This window comes from Pleurodeles waltl, chromosome 1_2 (assembly GCF_031143425.1).
Source record: "Pleurodeles waltl isolate 20211129_DDA chromosome 1_2, aPleWal1.hap1.20221129, whole genome shotgun sequence".
Classification (NCBI taxonomy): Eukaryota; Metazoa; Chordata; class Amphibia; order Caudata; family Salamandridae; genus Pleurodeles; species Pleurodeles waltl.
In genome coordinates this window covers 992415272-992430804 of record NC_090437.1, presented here as the reverse complement: position 1 = coordinate 992430804, position 15533 = coordinate 992415272, and the positions used below count along the sequence as shown (strand labels likewise).

Here is a 15533-nt window from a genome sequence, read left to right as displayed (position 1 = left end):
CGGAGTTGGTTGTACAGATTATCGGAGATCATTGGTATGGAAAAGATTTTATTAACTCTTGACCAAAAAGTGAAATAGTTGAAGATCTGCTGAGGAACCTGTTTGGCATTCTTATCCACAGAACTGAAGGAAATCACTTGCCTTAATTATCCCAGAGGACACAGACTAAGCACACAGACTATCAAGGAAGGTTCTGGAGGGGTAGTAGGGAGAGGACAAAGGGGGGCCGAACATATTTAAAAAGAAGTCACACTAACCATCACACATACAGGTTGGTCCAAATATCTCTAATAGAACTCTCTGTATTATGTACAGCAGGGTCCTGCAGGGTTGGAAGGTATGGGGAGAGGCTTTACTATAGCGTATTCCCTTTTGTTTTAATACCTTAGCTTTGCCAGCCAACAGGTATAGGCAGGAGAATGTGGAAATAATAACTCAATATAAAGAACTGTTTCATAAAGTAGTAAACCAATACCAAGATAAACTATGTGAAAACTAGAAATGTGAGCTATGTGTTAATTTACATGGATGTGTGCATCTTTTCATGTACAACATTTTGTCAAACTCTACAGATTTTCAAAACTATCTAACAGGAGAGATTGCTTTGCCCCCCTCCTCTGCAAGAAATGTTAACCTACAAAAGAAACAGGAAGTGTCTGAGACTTTGTAGATCCCTGAATCACTGCCTACAAACACCTAGCCAAACTTCCTGAGAGAGCTGATCTTTGTGCCTGGCTGGTAAAATCTATGAGAAAAATTTGGTTCCATCCGATAGACACAAAATCACATGTTCTAATCTTCCTTTGAAAACTATCAAAAAACTTTTCCCAGAAGAGGACATTGACCCTGAGGCGCCATCACTGGAAGAGAAAATGAGCCCATAAATGTTGTTTTACCATACAGACTGAGAAGATTCTTTATCTTTAGAGTTAATACATTGCAGCAATCTGCAACATTAGCAGATGTCTTGTCTACCTTTTTAGAGGGCACACCAACTTGTGCACTCTATATGGGGTAGGCATGGTATCTGCCAACATTTGTCAGATGTCCAAGATGCCCGATGTTAGACCTGTCAACCTTAGGGTGGTCTTCCCACAAATTCTTGCCTTCCTCCTCCATTTTTTCTGATCTAGGGTTTGCTGGCCTTAGGGCTCAATGCACTTTACCAATGCTAACTAGTGCTAAAATGCATGTGCTCACCCCCCAAAACAAGGGCGCATTGGCTTATCCTTAATTGGCACATGTAATTTACTTGTAAGTCCATAGTAAAGTGGTACTCCATGAGCCTATAAATTAAATACTACTAGTGTTCCTGCACCACTTATTGTGAGTAGTGTCTAAACATGCCTCAGGCCTGCCATTGCAGCCTGCATGTGCAGTTTTTAAACTGCCATTTCGACTTGGTAAAACATGTTGCCAACCCCAAACTTTCCTTTTTAATACATAAGAGTCACTGCTTGGGTAGGTTCTTGGAGAGGGACATAGGAATGCCCCATTATCCTTTCAACACAGTTAGGGGCAACCCAATATTCCCCTAGAAACTGGGTATAGACAATATCTCACTTAAAAATGCTCCTATAGGAATTGTTTAGATATAGCATGTGTACATATGATCCAGTCTTCAATTAATGAATAAGATAACTCCATTCTGTTAAAATCCAATATATTACTCAAAAGGATTCAGGAAATTTATTTTTTTTTATAACAAATCCATTGATTGTCCATCTCATAAACAACAACACTGTATATAACACCCCTAAATCACAAGATTGAAGAAGGTAATGTTGGCGTTTCAGCCTGTGGTGGCAGTTGGAGGTCAGTCAGACCATCATCAGGACTCAGTGCTGTTAAATAAAACCTACACATAAGGAGAATTAATTATAAAACAGTATGTGCAATCTATCAAATCATACCATGTGTACACAGGCCAAAACATCAACATTACCTTCTCATTTGACAAGCTGAATTGAAAGTCCATGATATTGCTTGAAGTGGGACTGAAAACCAGGCAATTATTGTGCAGGACTGTGTCATGAAAAGGGTTATAACCCCTTCCTGGATCTTATGTTGGGATTCAATCTTGTGATTTAGGGGGGTTATATGCAGTGTTGTTGTTTATGTTTATGTTGTTATACTACATTGGTACTTCAATAGTGGGTTATAACATGCATTTCATTTTGGTACTGCCCACATTGATTTCAAAGTTGTTACAAGGGTAAAGTATAAAATGCCCCCTATCTTTAATAATTTGGTAACATCCTGACAAAGCCAGTAGGTCTGGCTGATTAATAATGACACCCCCTTAAATTGTGATATGGAATCTACTACAGGTGTGGGGGTATTTTGGGTTCAGTACCCACAAAGGATGTAACATGATTTGAAGGTGAAGTTTATAATTCAATGCATAGTATTTAGTGGAGTGTGTGTAATAAAAGTAGTTTTCCTTATTATAAGAAAAAGTACTGGCTTAATAATGACATATTGAGTGTTATTGTGTATGAGCGAGCTGGGGTCACTAGCCCAAACCATCTACCCTGAGTAGACCTTGGACTGCTTTGCTACCCTGTGAGAGAGAAGTGCTACAATGGGGTTCTTGATTTCCAATAAAACTGTGAACATAATACTTGTGAAGGACCCACAAAATGTGTAACTAATAGCCCAATCTCTTACAAGTGTCAGTCGGTTTTACTTGTCCGAATGTGCTCAAAAAAGAAAACCGGAGTCCATAATGTTCCCAATTTGGCTGGAATCTGGAATTACAGTATGTTGATAATAAGGGCATCAGGACCCTTCTCAAAGTAATTATTAAAGCTACACCCAGAGGTTTATGACAATGCATAGGTCTACAATCACTCATTTTCGTAATTCACTCATTTTCGAAATTCAATAATTTTGCCAAGTAAAGCCTTAAAGACTTGTGATAGGCGTAGGTTCACAGTGTTTTTCTGGAAAACTTTTGTGAATGCAATTTTTGAATAAAAAAATAAGCCTGTGTTAGGGAACAACATGATTACATTTCAAAAATATTGTTAAACCTAGTACTTGTGTAAAAAATCTTTGGAGCTTGAAAGATTTAGAGTCCATCCAGATCGTGGAGGACATCAAGTCTTCCATCCCAATGGTACTCCATCTGTAAAACTTAGAGATGACGTCCGGCCCGGAGGCCTTCTCTGTAACTTGAAAGGACTCACAGTCAAGGCTGTTTTCTTCATGGTGCAAAAAGTTGGCGGGCAGCTGCCATCTGTTTTAATGGTGGCTCACCAAAAATTTGTTTTTCAGAAACAAACTCCGAAAGTGGGGGAAAAAACCTAATGACTCCCTGCACAGCTTCAAGGTGTGAAAGCCATTATTGTAATGTTCTTTCACATTCTCTGCTTTAAATAGAGTAATCTTTCAGTTGATGGAACAAAACAGGTACTCCACCGACAGGAAGCTTACTGTCTGTTCATCTCTTAATTAGTTAGGGAGTGAGAGTTTGACATAGAGGGTACTCCATTGCGTTTGTAATAGATTACCAAGTCCATCAACTCTAAATCATCTCCTTAACACTGATGTTATCCCTTGGGTGCCAGAGAGAATTTGTGTCTATAGATGATGTTTCAGCTGATTTTTTATGACTCATGTAAGTTTAGCTAATGTCACTGATTCACGTGATCAACTTTGCACCATTTCCAATTAACTTTCTCAAATATTTTGAGGATAACTCACAGCCCTCCCTGAAGTGGAACTTCATTTTACTATTAGAATATCAATGTTATTGGCTCCATGTACTGAAGATTGCCCTGTTTCAAATTGAAATTCCCCAAAAATGTTGGTGGTGGACAGCTGCAGCCCACTGTGCTCACAAGGGGTGGGGTGGGTGCAGCGCCGGGGTGTTGGGAGGGGGTGTTGGGTGTAAAATGTAATAATTAACAAAAAATTTAAACAAACTTACCTGGTCCACCTCCGCACCACTCCTCTTTCTCCTGTCGCTGCAGGCCCAGCCAAGGCTCTCCCAGGTAGACTAGGAGCCCGTACCTGCTCTCTCCAGCCCGGCAACACAGTGCCAGGTTGGAGAGAGCCTACTGCGCATGTGTGTTTGACCGGCCCAAGATGGCTGGCCGGCCAAACATACATGTGCCTTGCAGGGAGTACACAGTGCACTTACCTCATCCTCGTCATCCCCAATGTCCCACCCCTTTAACAAACGAAAGAATAATAAACATGGTTTATTATCATTTTGTTTGCTAAAGGTTTTGCAGCGACTGCTGCTGGCAGGGTGCAATGCTCCTCTGCCCTAACGGAGGAGCCGTCGCTGGTGGTGGAACTGTGAAAGCTGAATTACTTATTAATGATTTTCATTTATTTTGCAATAAGAATTTGCATAGAATTTTAATGATGTAGAAAATAATGTGCTAAGTGGAAAATGTGCCCACTTGAGGGGCTGCCATTAATATGTAATACCTTTATTAAATACATATTATTACTAATTGAAGTGCATGCATTAAGAAAATTGTGGTAGTGTGCCATATTAATGATCTTACATTATGTATGTGCTTATTAATTATAGGCCTTAAATTAGCTAGGTCTGGGCCTAGTCTGCACAGCCTCATATCAAGCTGCAATGTGTAATAAAATCGTGGGAATGTCCAAAGAAAATCAATACATTTATTGTTCACACTGTGTTGACCACACGTTAGCAGGTGTCTTTAACTTTCTCATGAGAATTGCCTGCTAGAACGTCGTACAGTAGAAGTTGTTACATTGTATAGTTTAATGCGTGAGACAGTGAAGTTCCCGGGAGCTAACAATGGATGCACTGACTGAAGTACGGATCGCTACAAGAAGGTTACCTGACAAGTCTGAAGATGGGAACAGGAGAAGAGGAAACAATCATAGACATGTGAAAGACAGTTTAGTTATACCTTAGATTTGGGTTTTTATTTCTATTAGACTAATTGTAAATATACCATTTTCTGACCAATGAGAAGGTGGGAAGTTCTTTAGGAAATTCTAACTTAGCCCGACTGCACAGAGGGAGGAGAGGCGCATTCTGTTCTGTCAAAGGAGCTGAACAGTTCCTGATGACTTTATATCTATCTTTGACTTTATTGCTTAAGATTTCTAATACTGAATGCTGATTCCTTAGATAATGCTTCTTAAGTGGTTCAGATAGCCTAGAGTCCCCAGTGTCTGAAACATTCCCTTTCACTACCCATTGCCGATTGAACTGATGTCCAACTGACGAAGAAAACTGCAGTTTGCTGATCAATGTGAGGAGAGATAACAAAATGCTATTGTTCTTGTTGTAGGTTTTGCTCTTTGTTTCTAGATACCAACCGCTTTTTTGATAAAGCCATAGTTAGATGTTTTTCCAAATGAACTAAAATTGTTTTCCATGAAGCCCAAACATGCTATTCTAATTAGAAGGCTAGTTAAGAAGACCCAGGAAATGCTAACAAATGATTACTAAAGGAGTTGACGTTGTTCACTTGTTGAATCTAGATGTATGTTATTTCAATTGCACAGTTATTCTTGCTATTATTCTGTATTGTGACACTTGAATGCTTAATTGTTAATGCTGTGGTTACATTGAGATTCTTTCAAAGAGTTGGTCAACCGGTGTTGTTTATGTATGTCTACCATTTGGTTTTGAGACTAATTTATGGGACATTAGCATTGTTAATATAGGGTGTTAGAAACCTGGTTGGCAGTCAGGTTACCCCCTGTCCAAGCCAGGACCCTCACTCTAGTCAGGGTAAAGGAAAATCACCCTCAGTTAACCCCCACTCACCCCCTTGGTAGCTTGGCACAAGCAGACAGGCCTAACTTCAGAGTCTAGGTGTAAAGTATTTCTACCAACACACACAGTAACTCAGTGAAAACACTACAAAATGACAGCACAGGTTTAGAAAAATTGGAAATATTTATCTAAAAAAAACAAGCCCAAAATAACAAAAATCCACAAGCACAAGTCAAGTTATTAATTTTAAAAGTAAAAGAGTCTTAAATCCTTTTGCAAACAGTAAAAACACTGTTACCGTTGAAAAGTACCTGGGTAGCATCAAAATAACACACACGGGCGAGTGTGTGTCAGAAAGGGTTAGCGATGCATCGATTTCTCACCCGCAAGCGAGACCATGCATTGTTTCTCCTTCTCCGGTCAGGTCGGCCTGCGTTGTTTTTTCTCTCCGCAGGAGAGCGATGCATCACTCCGGGCAAGCACTTGGGTCTGGGCAGGCATTGCATAATTTTTCCGCACCCAGCAAGGTTTGCGTCGAAAAGCCTGCTGCACGGTATCAGCAAAGCCATGCTGTGTGGGTTGCGATGTTACCAGCCTCTGTTAGCGGTGTGGCGTGTCATTTCTCCAGCCACGTGTGTCGATTCCAGCCGCGCTGCAGGCTGAGCGTCGATTTCAGCCACGAAGCCGGTGCACTTTGTTTCTTCAACCGCATCTCGGAGGTTGCGTCGGAAATTTCCCCGCACGGTCTATGCGTGGCTTTTCCATCTTGGTCTGCCAGCTTCTGTCAAGGCCCCAGGAACTGGATAGGGCACCACTGGGCAGGGCAGGAGTTTCAGCAGAGAGTCCAGGTGCTGGCAGGGGAAGTATTTGATGGCCCTGAGACTTTAACAACAGGAGGCAAGGTCAGGACAAGCCCTTTGGAGATTTCTTCACAAGCAGGAATGCACAACAAAGTCCAGTCTTTGTCCCCTTTCACCAAGCAGAAGCAGCAACTGCAGGATAGCTCCACAAGGCACAGTCACAGGAAGGACAGCACTTCTCCTCAGCACTTCAGCTCTTCTCCAGGCATAGGTTCCTCTTGATTTCCAGAAGTGATCTAAAATCTGTGGTTTGTGGTGCTCTTCCTATACCCTTTTTGGCCTTTGAAGTAGGCTTACTTCAAAGGAAAGTCTCTCTTGTTTGTGAAATCCTGCCTTGCCCGGGCCAGGTCCCAGACACACACCAGGGGGATGGAGACTGTATTGTGTGAGGGCAGGCACAGCCCTTTCAGGTGTAAGTGACCACTCCTCTTCTCCCTCCTAGCACAGATGGCTCATCAGGATATGCAGACTACACCCCAACTCCCTTTGTGTCACTGTCTAGAGAGAGGTGCAAACAGCCCAACTGTCAAACTGACCCAGACAGGGAATCCACAAACAGGCAGAGTCACAGAATGGTTTAAGCAAGAAAGTGCCCACTTTCTAAAAGTGCCATTTTCAAACATACAATCTTAAAACCAACTTTACTAAAAGATGTATTTTTAAATTGTGAGTTCAGAGACCCCAAACTCCACATGTCTATTCGCTCCCAAAGGGAATCTATGCTCTAATCATATTTAAAGGCAGCCCCCATGTTAAACTATGAGAGCGATAGGTCTTGCAACAGTGAAAAACGAATTTGTCAGTATTTCACTGTTAGAATATATAAAACACATTAGTATATGTCTTACCTTAAACATATACTGCACCCTGCCCATGGGGCTACCTAGGGCCTACCTTAGAGGTGTCTTACACAGAAGAAAAGGGAAGGTTTAGGCCTGGCAAGTGGGTACACTTGCCATGTCGAACTGGCAGTTTAAAACTTCACACACAGACACTGCAGTGGCAGATCTGAGCCATGTTTACAGGGTTACTAATGTGGGTGGCACAACCAGTGCTGCAGGCCCGCTAGTAGCATTTGATTTACAGACCCTGGGCACCTCTAGTGCACTTTACTAGGGACTTACTTGTAAAAAAAAATATGCCAATCATGGATAAACCATTTAACAGTACAATTTACACAGAGAGCACATGCACTTTAGCACTGGTTAGCAGTGGTAAAGTGCTCAGAGTTCTAAAGCCATCAAAAACAGGTCAGAAAAAACAGGAGGCAGGAGGCAAAACGATTGGGGATGACCCTGCATAAGGAAAAACGTCCAACATAGTGAAATAAATGTTCTAACTTTTACATAAATGTGTGGTTATTCGTCGCCAAATGGGCCATGGTGTGTAAAGAAGACTGACTCCAAAAAGTATTTGATGATGTTTATTGATTATGATGATATAATTGCATTGTATTTGGGACTTATGGTGGAATCACTTTAAGCACAGTAAAAAATTAAAAGACCAAATAAGGACAGACGCACCAACAGAACCACCAATTCTATGTTTACTATGTCTAATTATCCTATTAAGTTCATTAAACATAATTTAGTCAACCTCGAATGACCCTGTGCACCATTCTGAGTTGCATGCTGCTATTTAATCTGACACTCAAATGCTTGTCATTATGCTCAAAAGATCTGGGCCCCTGACTAGGTACTAAAGTACAGTCCCTTTAGCTGCTTATCAATGCTGACATTGTTGTCTGTTTTGTGGTGTGATCACAGTGTCACATGCAATGTTATGTCACTTCCTGTTATGCTTCTTCTTGCAACGTAATAATTTGCAATCTCATTCCTTGTAACTTCACTCGGCTCACAAGCCATGCCTTAATGCTGAATTTCCCTTTCCTAAAAAGTTGACACCTCGGTTGCCCACAGGCAAAGCATAAAAGAGTACATTAGGATTTTTTCTAATTTGTAAAAAACAGTTTAGCCCTGTTGGTAGAACAAGTGCCTGTCTTAGGCCAAATCTCAATCACTGTAAAACATTTCAAAATTAACGCTTCCATATAGTGTTTCTCATCGAGGTAAGATTATCATTTGGTAGAAGTATACTCGAAAGCACACATGAATAGCAATATAATAAAACATACATACCAAGTATTGTTCTTCTGTACACTTTTCATTTGGTGTAGAGCGAGCTGGAAACACAGGAGTAGATTTTGGTACTTTCTTTTTTGCTTTTTCCATTTGAATGTTTGTGAAATAATTGACTGCAGCAAATTCGATGAGTGCAGAAAACACAAACGCAAAACAAACAGCAATGAACCAGTCCATCGCTGTAGCATAGGATACTTTTGGTAAGGAATGTCTTGCACTTATGCTCAATGTTGTCATTGTCAATACTGTTGTTATTCCTGCAAAATAAACAGTTAAGAACAATTGCTCTTTATAGCCAGTATTAATGAAAAACAAATGAATATATTTATTAGACTACATCTGCCATTTTATTTTTATCGTGGTACTGTAAAAATGAGGCTTTGTGAAAAATCACAAAGGAGGCCACGGACCAATAGAAAAGCGGTAGTAAAATGGACGTGATAACACAGTACGCACATATTCTGCGTATCTTGTGCATTGCGATCAGCCCAGTGGAATGTTATAATACATAGGAAGAGTTGCTTAGACACTTTTATTTATCTGTTTATTTGTACAATTGTATATAACGTTCCCAAAATACATTTGAGGACTTTACAAAGACAGTGGCGGGTAACATACAAATAAAAATGTTACATACGATTTGCAAACTAAGTAGTAAGCCGCAGGAGAGTAATTCATTCACAAGAAAAAACAAGCATTTGCAATGCAATGGGTCTCGCATTTACTCGAGTTAGAGCTTTTAGCATTTTAAACTCCTAACTGGGCTTTTCTTGCCACATAAACTGAAAAGTAAAACAGTTTCACGTAAGAAAGCCGATGGCCATCATAGAGGCAAAGCAGCAAACAAAAGGAAACAGAAGTTTGCTCGCAATTAAACATATTGTCAAAACTGCAATTGTCCATTTAACTGGCAAAAGTGCAATTATTCATGTAACAGAGTTGATGTCATGCAAAGCACTTGATTACTGCTCAGTGAGATTGCGCTGCCTACAAAATAAAAACAAAAAGTAGTCCAGAAGCCATACGGAAAACATCAAGCCTCGTATTGTATTGTATTGTAATTGTATTTATATAGCGCTTACTACCCCTGACGAGGCGTTGAAGCGCTTTTCGATGAGTAGCACGCTACTCTGGAACCCAGCAAGAATTAGTGATGGATTAGTATCGGGAAATAATGAGTACAGTTTTTAGTATTATTATGAGTTAATTTGAGCCGCGGATATGAGAGTTTGTTAGTTAGATTGACTGGAGGAATGGAGGGGTGGAGGAGGAAAGAAATCCAGAAGTGTTAATTGGGAGTATATCCTTCATTTACTCAACCCAAAGGCTTGGGATGAGTAAAGGGGGGTGGAGGAGGGAAGAGTATGTGGAAGGGTTATGGAGAGCATAGTAGCAGGGCGAGATACATGCGGAGAATTTAGTAGGGTTGTGTGGGAGGTCACAGTAGTAGAGTGAGGTTTGGTGAGTTAGATGTGGAAGCGGAGGGAAGAGCTTAGGCAGAGTTATTTAGGAGATTAAAGTAGTAGAAGGGATTTGGGATGAGTCAGAGTGAGAATGGAGGATAGTTTGATAGAGACATGACATATGATGATGAGTAGATAAGTGTGATAAGCTGAGAGCAGGAATTCATAGATATCTAGTATAACAACCCACCCAGGAGCCATGTAATGATCCACGAACATGTCAAGCACAGAAACAACATATACACATACATACATACATATATACACACACACACACACACACATGAATACACACACATATGCACATACAATACATAATTAGAACCATGGGTAGAAAATATTTAGTCAAACAGGTTTAAAGAGTGTGTGTGTATTTTATTGTTATGACATAGTAGCGATACATATTTTCTAAAGAAACTATAAATAAATAGAAATATACACATAATTTCAGCAGTTGGCCGGTGCGCCCAAGGAGGGCTAAACACCGGAAAAGGCATGACATATGTATTCCTTTCACCAATGAAATCAAGCGAATTTAAAAAAGACAAGCCAAGGAACCAACAAAACTGATGGGTCTGACATGGGGGTGGTTAAACTCCCATAGAGAGATTACACCAGGGACAGAGTGCTTTGCGCGCTGGACCCAAATGAGCCAAACCAAAAAGGACAGTGCAAGCAATGAATATCATAAGATCTGAACCAACCTCTTTGATGAATAAAATGAATGATGCCCAAATGGGAGAACAATAATAATAGAGTAAAGTACATGATCAAAAGTAAAAAAAGTTAACTCTAAGTAGGAGATCGTAGAGTGAAAAAATAATCAGAAGTTAAAGATAGTTGAGCTGAATAGTTACGCAAGGTTTAGAGTAGAAGATCAATACGTAATTATGCATTATTGAAATCTTTGCATAGAAAGACATTTTTTTCTAAAATACTAGTGTTGGAAGGTGGGTCATTAGTAGTGTGGCGTGCACAAGTAATGGGTCTGCAGTCGACCACCACTGGGAACCAAACAACCCATTGTAGCGCTTGAATCTCAAAGGGTAGCATTGCAGAGGAGTCCAAGGCTTACTCAAGGGAGGTGGTGTGGGCTAGTAATCACCATTCACAAACACACAAGAATACCACTCAATGAATGATTGCCCAGTCTGTGCTTTTTCTTTTGATAAAGCAAAAGTACATTTATTACACACACTACTCAATACTGTGCAATAATTTACAAATATACACAATTTGATGGAATTACTTTTGGAGGACATTGCGTAATCATTCTGGTCTCCCCCTGAGGGGAAATATAATCCAACCATACACATGACAAAACATTTACTTGCATCCCAATGCAATACTTAACTGTAACTTGGAGTGAGAGCACATACATCTTATATTAAAGCACATCTACTATGATCAGTGGTAGCTGTTAGTCTCATTACTCAAATAAGCATAAACAAAATCATATAGAGACATGTTTGAATGATCTGGCTGTTAGGATTACTCTTAGATAACTTTCAGATTACTTTCACATTACTTTTTATTAACATGTATTGACATTGTGTCATACCATCCTATACCCCTAGAGGATGCCTTGTCATGTGACCTTTCCTAATTCCTACCATTGACCCCAATACTGAGACCACACATTTTCAAAACACTTTTAGTAATATGCTACTATTTCCACCATTGCTGTAAAAACACTTGCAATTACAGCTCTTCGCCCCTAGAGGGTTCATTTCCCCAAGTTAAGAACTAAAGTTCCAACTGAGTTGTGCTTATGACATGCATTGGAAACCTTATCCTTCTTTCGTCCCAACCAACCTATGGTGGGGACACAAATCTTCATGTTGGGGAGAGGCTGTACTGCTCCTGCAGCTCCCCCTGTCCTTTTACTCTACGTTTGTGACAACTCCATCTTCCTGGGGCGACCAAAAGCTGGTAAGGAGTCCAAAGCAATCGTGGTGCCTTGCAAGGCATTGTAAGGCAGGGTGCATACGAGATGAGCAGCTCTCCCACTGCGCTGGCGAGAGCCGCGATGCCACCAGATTAGCTCTGCCCGTCCTGGGGGTGCCCGGTTCCACCTGGACACCCCCACACCAGGAATGTGGTCTGATGTAGGGGAGCATGCAGAGAGCCTCGGGAGCCAGCCCTTCATTTGGTATCTGCCTGCTCCTGTGGGCAGACAAGTGCAGCAGCTGGGGCCAGGTAGGCTGCCTTGGGGAGTGTGACCTCCTCTGCAACATTGGGGCCCCGGACAGGGTCTAGGGCTCCTCCTCACCTTCACAAGGGCACAACAACACTTTTGGCCTTCGCTTCTGTGTGCGGCCCTGGGACGATCCTCACAGGGAACACGAAGGCGCTCCCTGCTTTTTCTTCAGCTACCGGCCTCTTCCATAGCTGGCACCCATGTTCGCAGGGGTGCGGTGGCTTCACACGGCCATCCTTCCTGGTGAGGCCCCCCACCTACATTTTCAAAGGGAGTGTGACGGCTCTCCCCGACTTTGCTTTAGTTCAACCACCCTGCCCCTCTTTTCTCAGGGAGAGCAACAGCACTCCCCAGCTTGTTTTTGGCGGCATGGGGCCCCGGGATGAGGTCCGGGGACCCCTCACCATTGCAGCAAGGGGGGGGGTGTTCTTGGACTGTGCATGCCAGGAATCCTCCCCACGCATCCCTCACACAAGTGTGCACACGTAATCACTTGTAACCAGCCCTGGGCCTCCTACTCTTTCTGCGTCACAGCAGCCTTTCCTTAGCAAGGCAGCACCGGCGGTAAACATGTGCAGTACATTTTACCATATGCTAACTGTGGAGAAGCCCCAAACTATGAAGCTCAATCACAGTAAAAGGTGAAAAAATAGGTGATCCAGAAGCAAAAAATCAGGGCGGACCCGATAGTCAGAACCGTCCTCTCACAATTAGACATGGAAACAAATACATAAAATGTAATTAAATTTCAGAAGGCACAGTTTATATGTGCATTAAAAGTTAATCATATAGTTAGATAATGTTCTAAAGCCTTAAACTGTTGGTCCATTAGTGTTAAAAATTTAGTAAAACAGCAGTTTAAATGCATATTAAGAAAGTTAAACAGGCAATAACAGCTTGTCGACATGTGAGAATATCCATGTTTTAAAGGGCTCCAATAAAAAAGCTTTTGTGTCCATTAAAAGCTTGGGGCAAATACACAATAGAAGATGGACCAGGTCCTCCACACCAGCCCCCCATAAGTGACAGTAAGTTAGAACTTCTGGTTGCAGCTAAGGTAAGGTAGAGGCATGGGCTGAAAGATGACCAAACCACAAACTCATGAATTTCTCTCTTGGATACACTGTCCATCCTATCAGCAACTATTTCTGCAGTTGGAGGATTTTATAGTCCTTTCATCCATCCATGTGATCTTTTTGCAAGGGCAGCCTTCTCAATTATCAAGAGCCTCTTCATTGAGCAATTAATTAGCTTTTTAAAGACTGGAGGCACAATGTTTGGATCCCATAATATCTGTGCACCCAAAGAGGTTTAGAGTAAGGGTGTGTGAAAGAACAAATCTGTAAAGCATTTATCACTACCAAACTATTACAAAACGGAAAACACAACATAAAAATTGCATTCCAATTTTTAAAAAATGTAGTAAATTTTATTAAGCCGATTGATGCCAAAATGACAATAATTGGATCTAGAGAACCAGACATGTGAGTTTTGGATGTTTTAAGTAATTCTGTGCCAAAAAGTGCAAAGCTCCAACTGCGGGCATCTGGTCATGCTACACTGGGTCAAAGTCAAACTTTTAGACCGAACACCATAGAACGCAGGTCCGATACACGGACCTGGTTCATTGCAGTGGAGTTTCGTACCTTTGGTCTTAATCGTTTTTCTGCATAAAAGTGTTCATTGACAAGGTCATTGGAAGGTCAGGCTATAGGCTGGATCCGAAGAGGGGTCCGTGGACGACAGCCGGCTGACCATGGGTCTTCAATGGGGGCCTCAACTCTGACGAGAAGTTTGAGGCTCTAATCGATGAAGGCAGGAAAACTCAGAGCAGTTAAAGTTCCACGTGAGGGTCCAGGAAGCCACTGTCAGGGTGCTGCTCTGCGTTGCTTTCAGCACAGTTGTTCGGACTTAGACACTTTTCTGTAAGCCAATATCTTTTCAACTGGGTAAACCAGCAAGTTGAGCTGAACCAGCAATTCAACGTTAGTGGCTGTCCAGGGAAGCATCTATTTCTTTTGGTGAAAAGGTCAAATAAAGTTTTTAAGTGTTCAGCTTACAATTTCTAAGGGGAGAAGAGTACAATCTTAACACCAGTCAAGGGTCCAAGACCTTTTGGTCCAGTCTTTGGGGTCTCTCTCCACAAGTTCAACAGCAGATGTGGTCCGTAAGAGGTTACTAAGGGTGCCCCCTTTATGCCCAGTGCCAGTCTATATGCGGGGGAAAATCCTGGCAACTCCTTAACCGATGGGTAAAAATTCCTAAGGGTGCTCCTACCCAATTTTCCAGCACCTCCTGTTTTACAGTCGACTATACAACAGTGTCCCTCTGTAACTAAAATCAATGTGGCAGAATCCCTTTTGCCTTGTGCAGAGCTCCCTGGGTCCACACAGGGGGGTGGCTAATATAATGGGCAAAACCTTCCCCTATGGTCACTTTAAAATGGTTCTGGGGCAGACCTCACCCACTGGGCTTGGTGTGAACTTGGCTGTCAAGACAACAAACAAGAAGGCCTAGATGTGAGTTACATTCATTTGTGACAGGATAGGTGTTAGAAATGGGGTCTCTAGTTGGCCAAGTAGGGACCACAATCCTAGTCAGGGTAAGTCACACACAATCCAAATTATCCTGTGCCCACCCTCTGGTAGCTTGGCACTGAGCAGTCAGGCTTAACTTAGAAGGCAATGTGTGAAGTATTTGCGCAATAAATCATGCAATAACACAGTGTTCACACAGGTTTAGAAAAATATAAGATATTTATAGGAGTAAATTAACATCGAAACAATCAAGATTTGAAAAGCACAAGTTGAAATATCACTTTTGCAATGATAAGACTCTTAAGTCGTTAGAAATCAACAAATGTCTCTTGTGAGCACAAAGTACCTGGTATGCATCAAAATTACACGCATGAAGACCACAGAGGAGGAGATGCGTTGAAAAAGGAAGGTGTGCATCAGATTTCTGGATGCACACAGATGATGCATCGATTGTTCCCACGCTGCAAGGGCTTTGCATCAATTTTCGGTGCACAGTCTTGGATCCTCACTGCGATGCAGGGTCTTTTGACGCCCAGGAATGATGAGTGGAAATCCTGGGCGTGCAGGACGAAGTCACAGGTGCTGCACTGATCCGGCGTGGCAATGCATC

The 15533-nt window shown here is 41.7% G+C and overlaps 1 protein-coding gene across 5 annotated transcripts in view; it reads right to left on the bottom strand.

The window, feature by feature from the left end:
* Positions 1-15533, bottom strand: part of GABRA4 (gamma-aminobutyric acid type A receptor subunit alpha4) — a 415701-nt gene that overhangs the window by 79990 nt on the left and 320178 nt on the right. For all 5 annotated transcript variants that reach the window (XM_069201699.1, XM_069201704.1, XM_069201709.1 and 2 more), the window contains one exon: positions 8721-8980. In XM_069201699.1, the coding sequence (XP_069057800.1) occupies positions 8721-8980 (260 nt within the window). The remainder of the gene's footprint in view (positions 1-8720; positions 8981-15533) is intronic.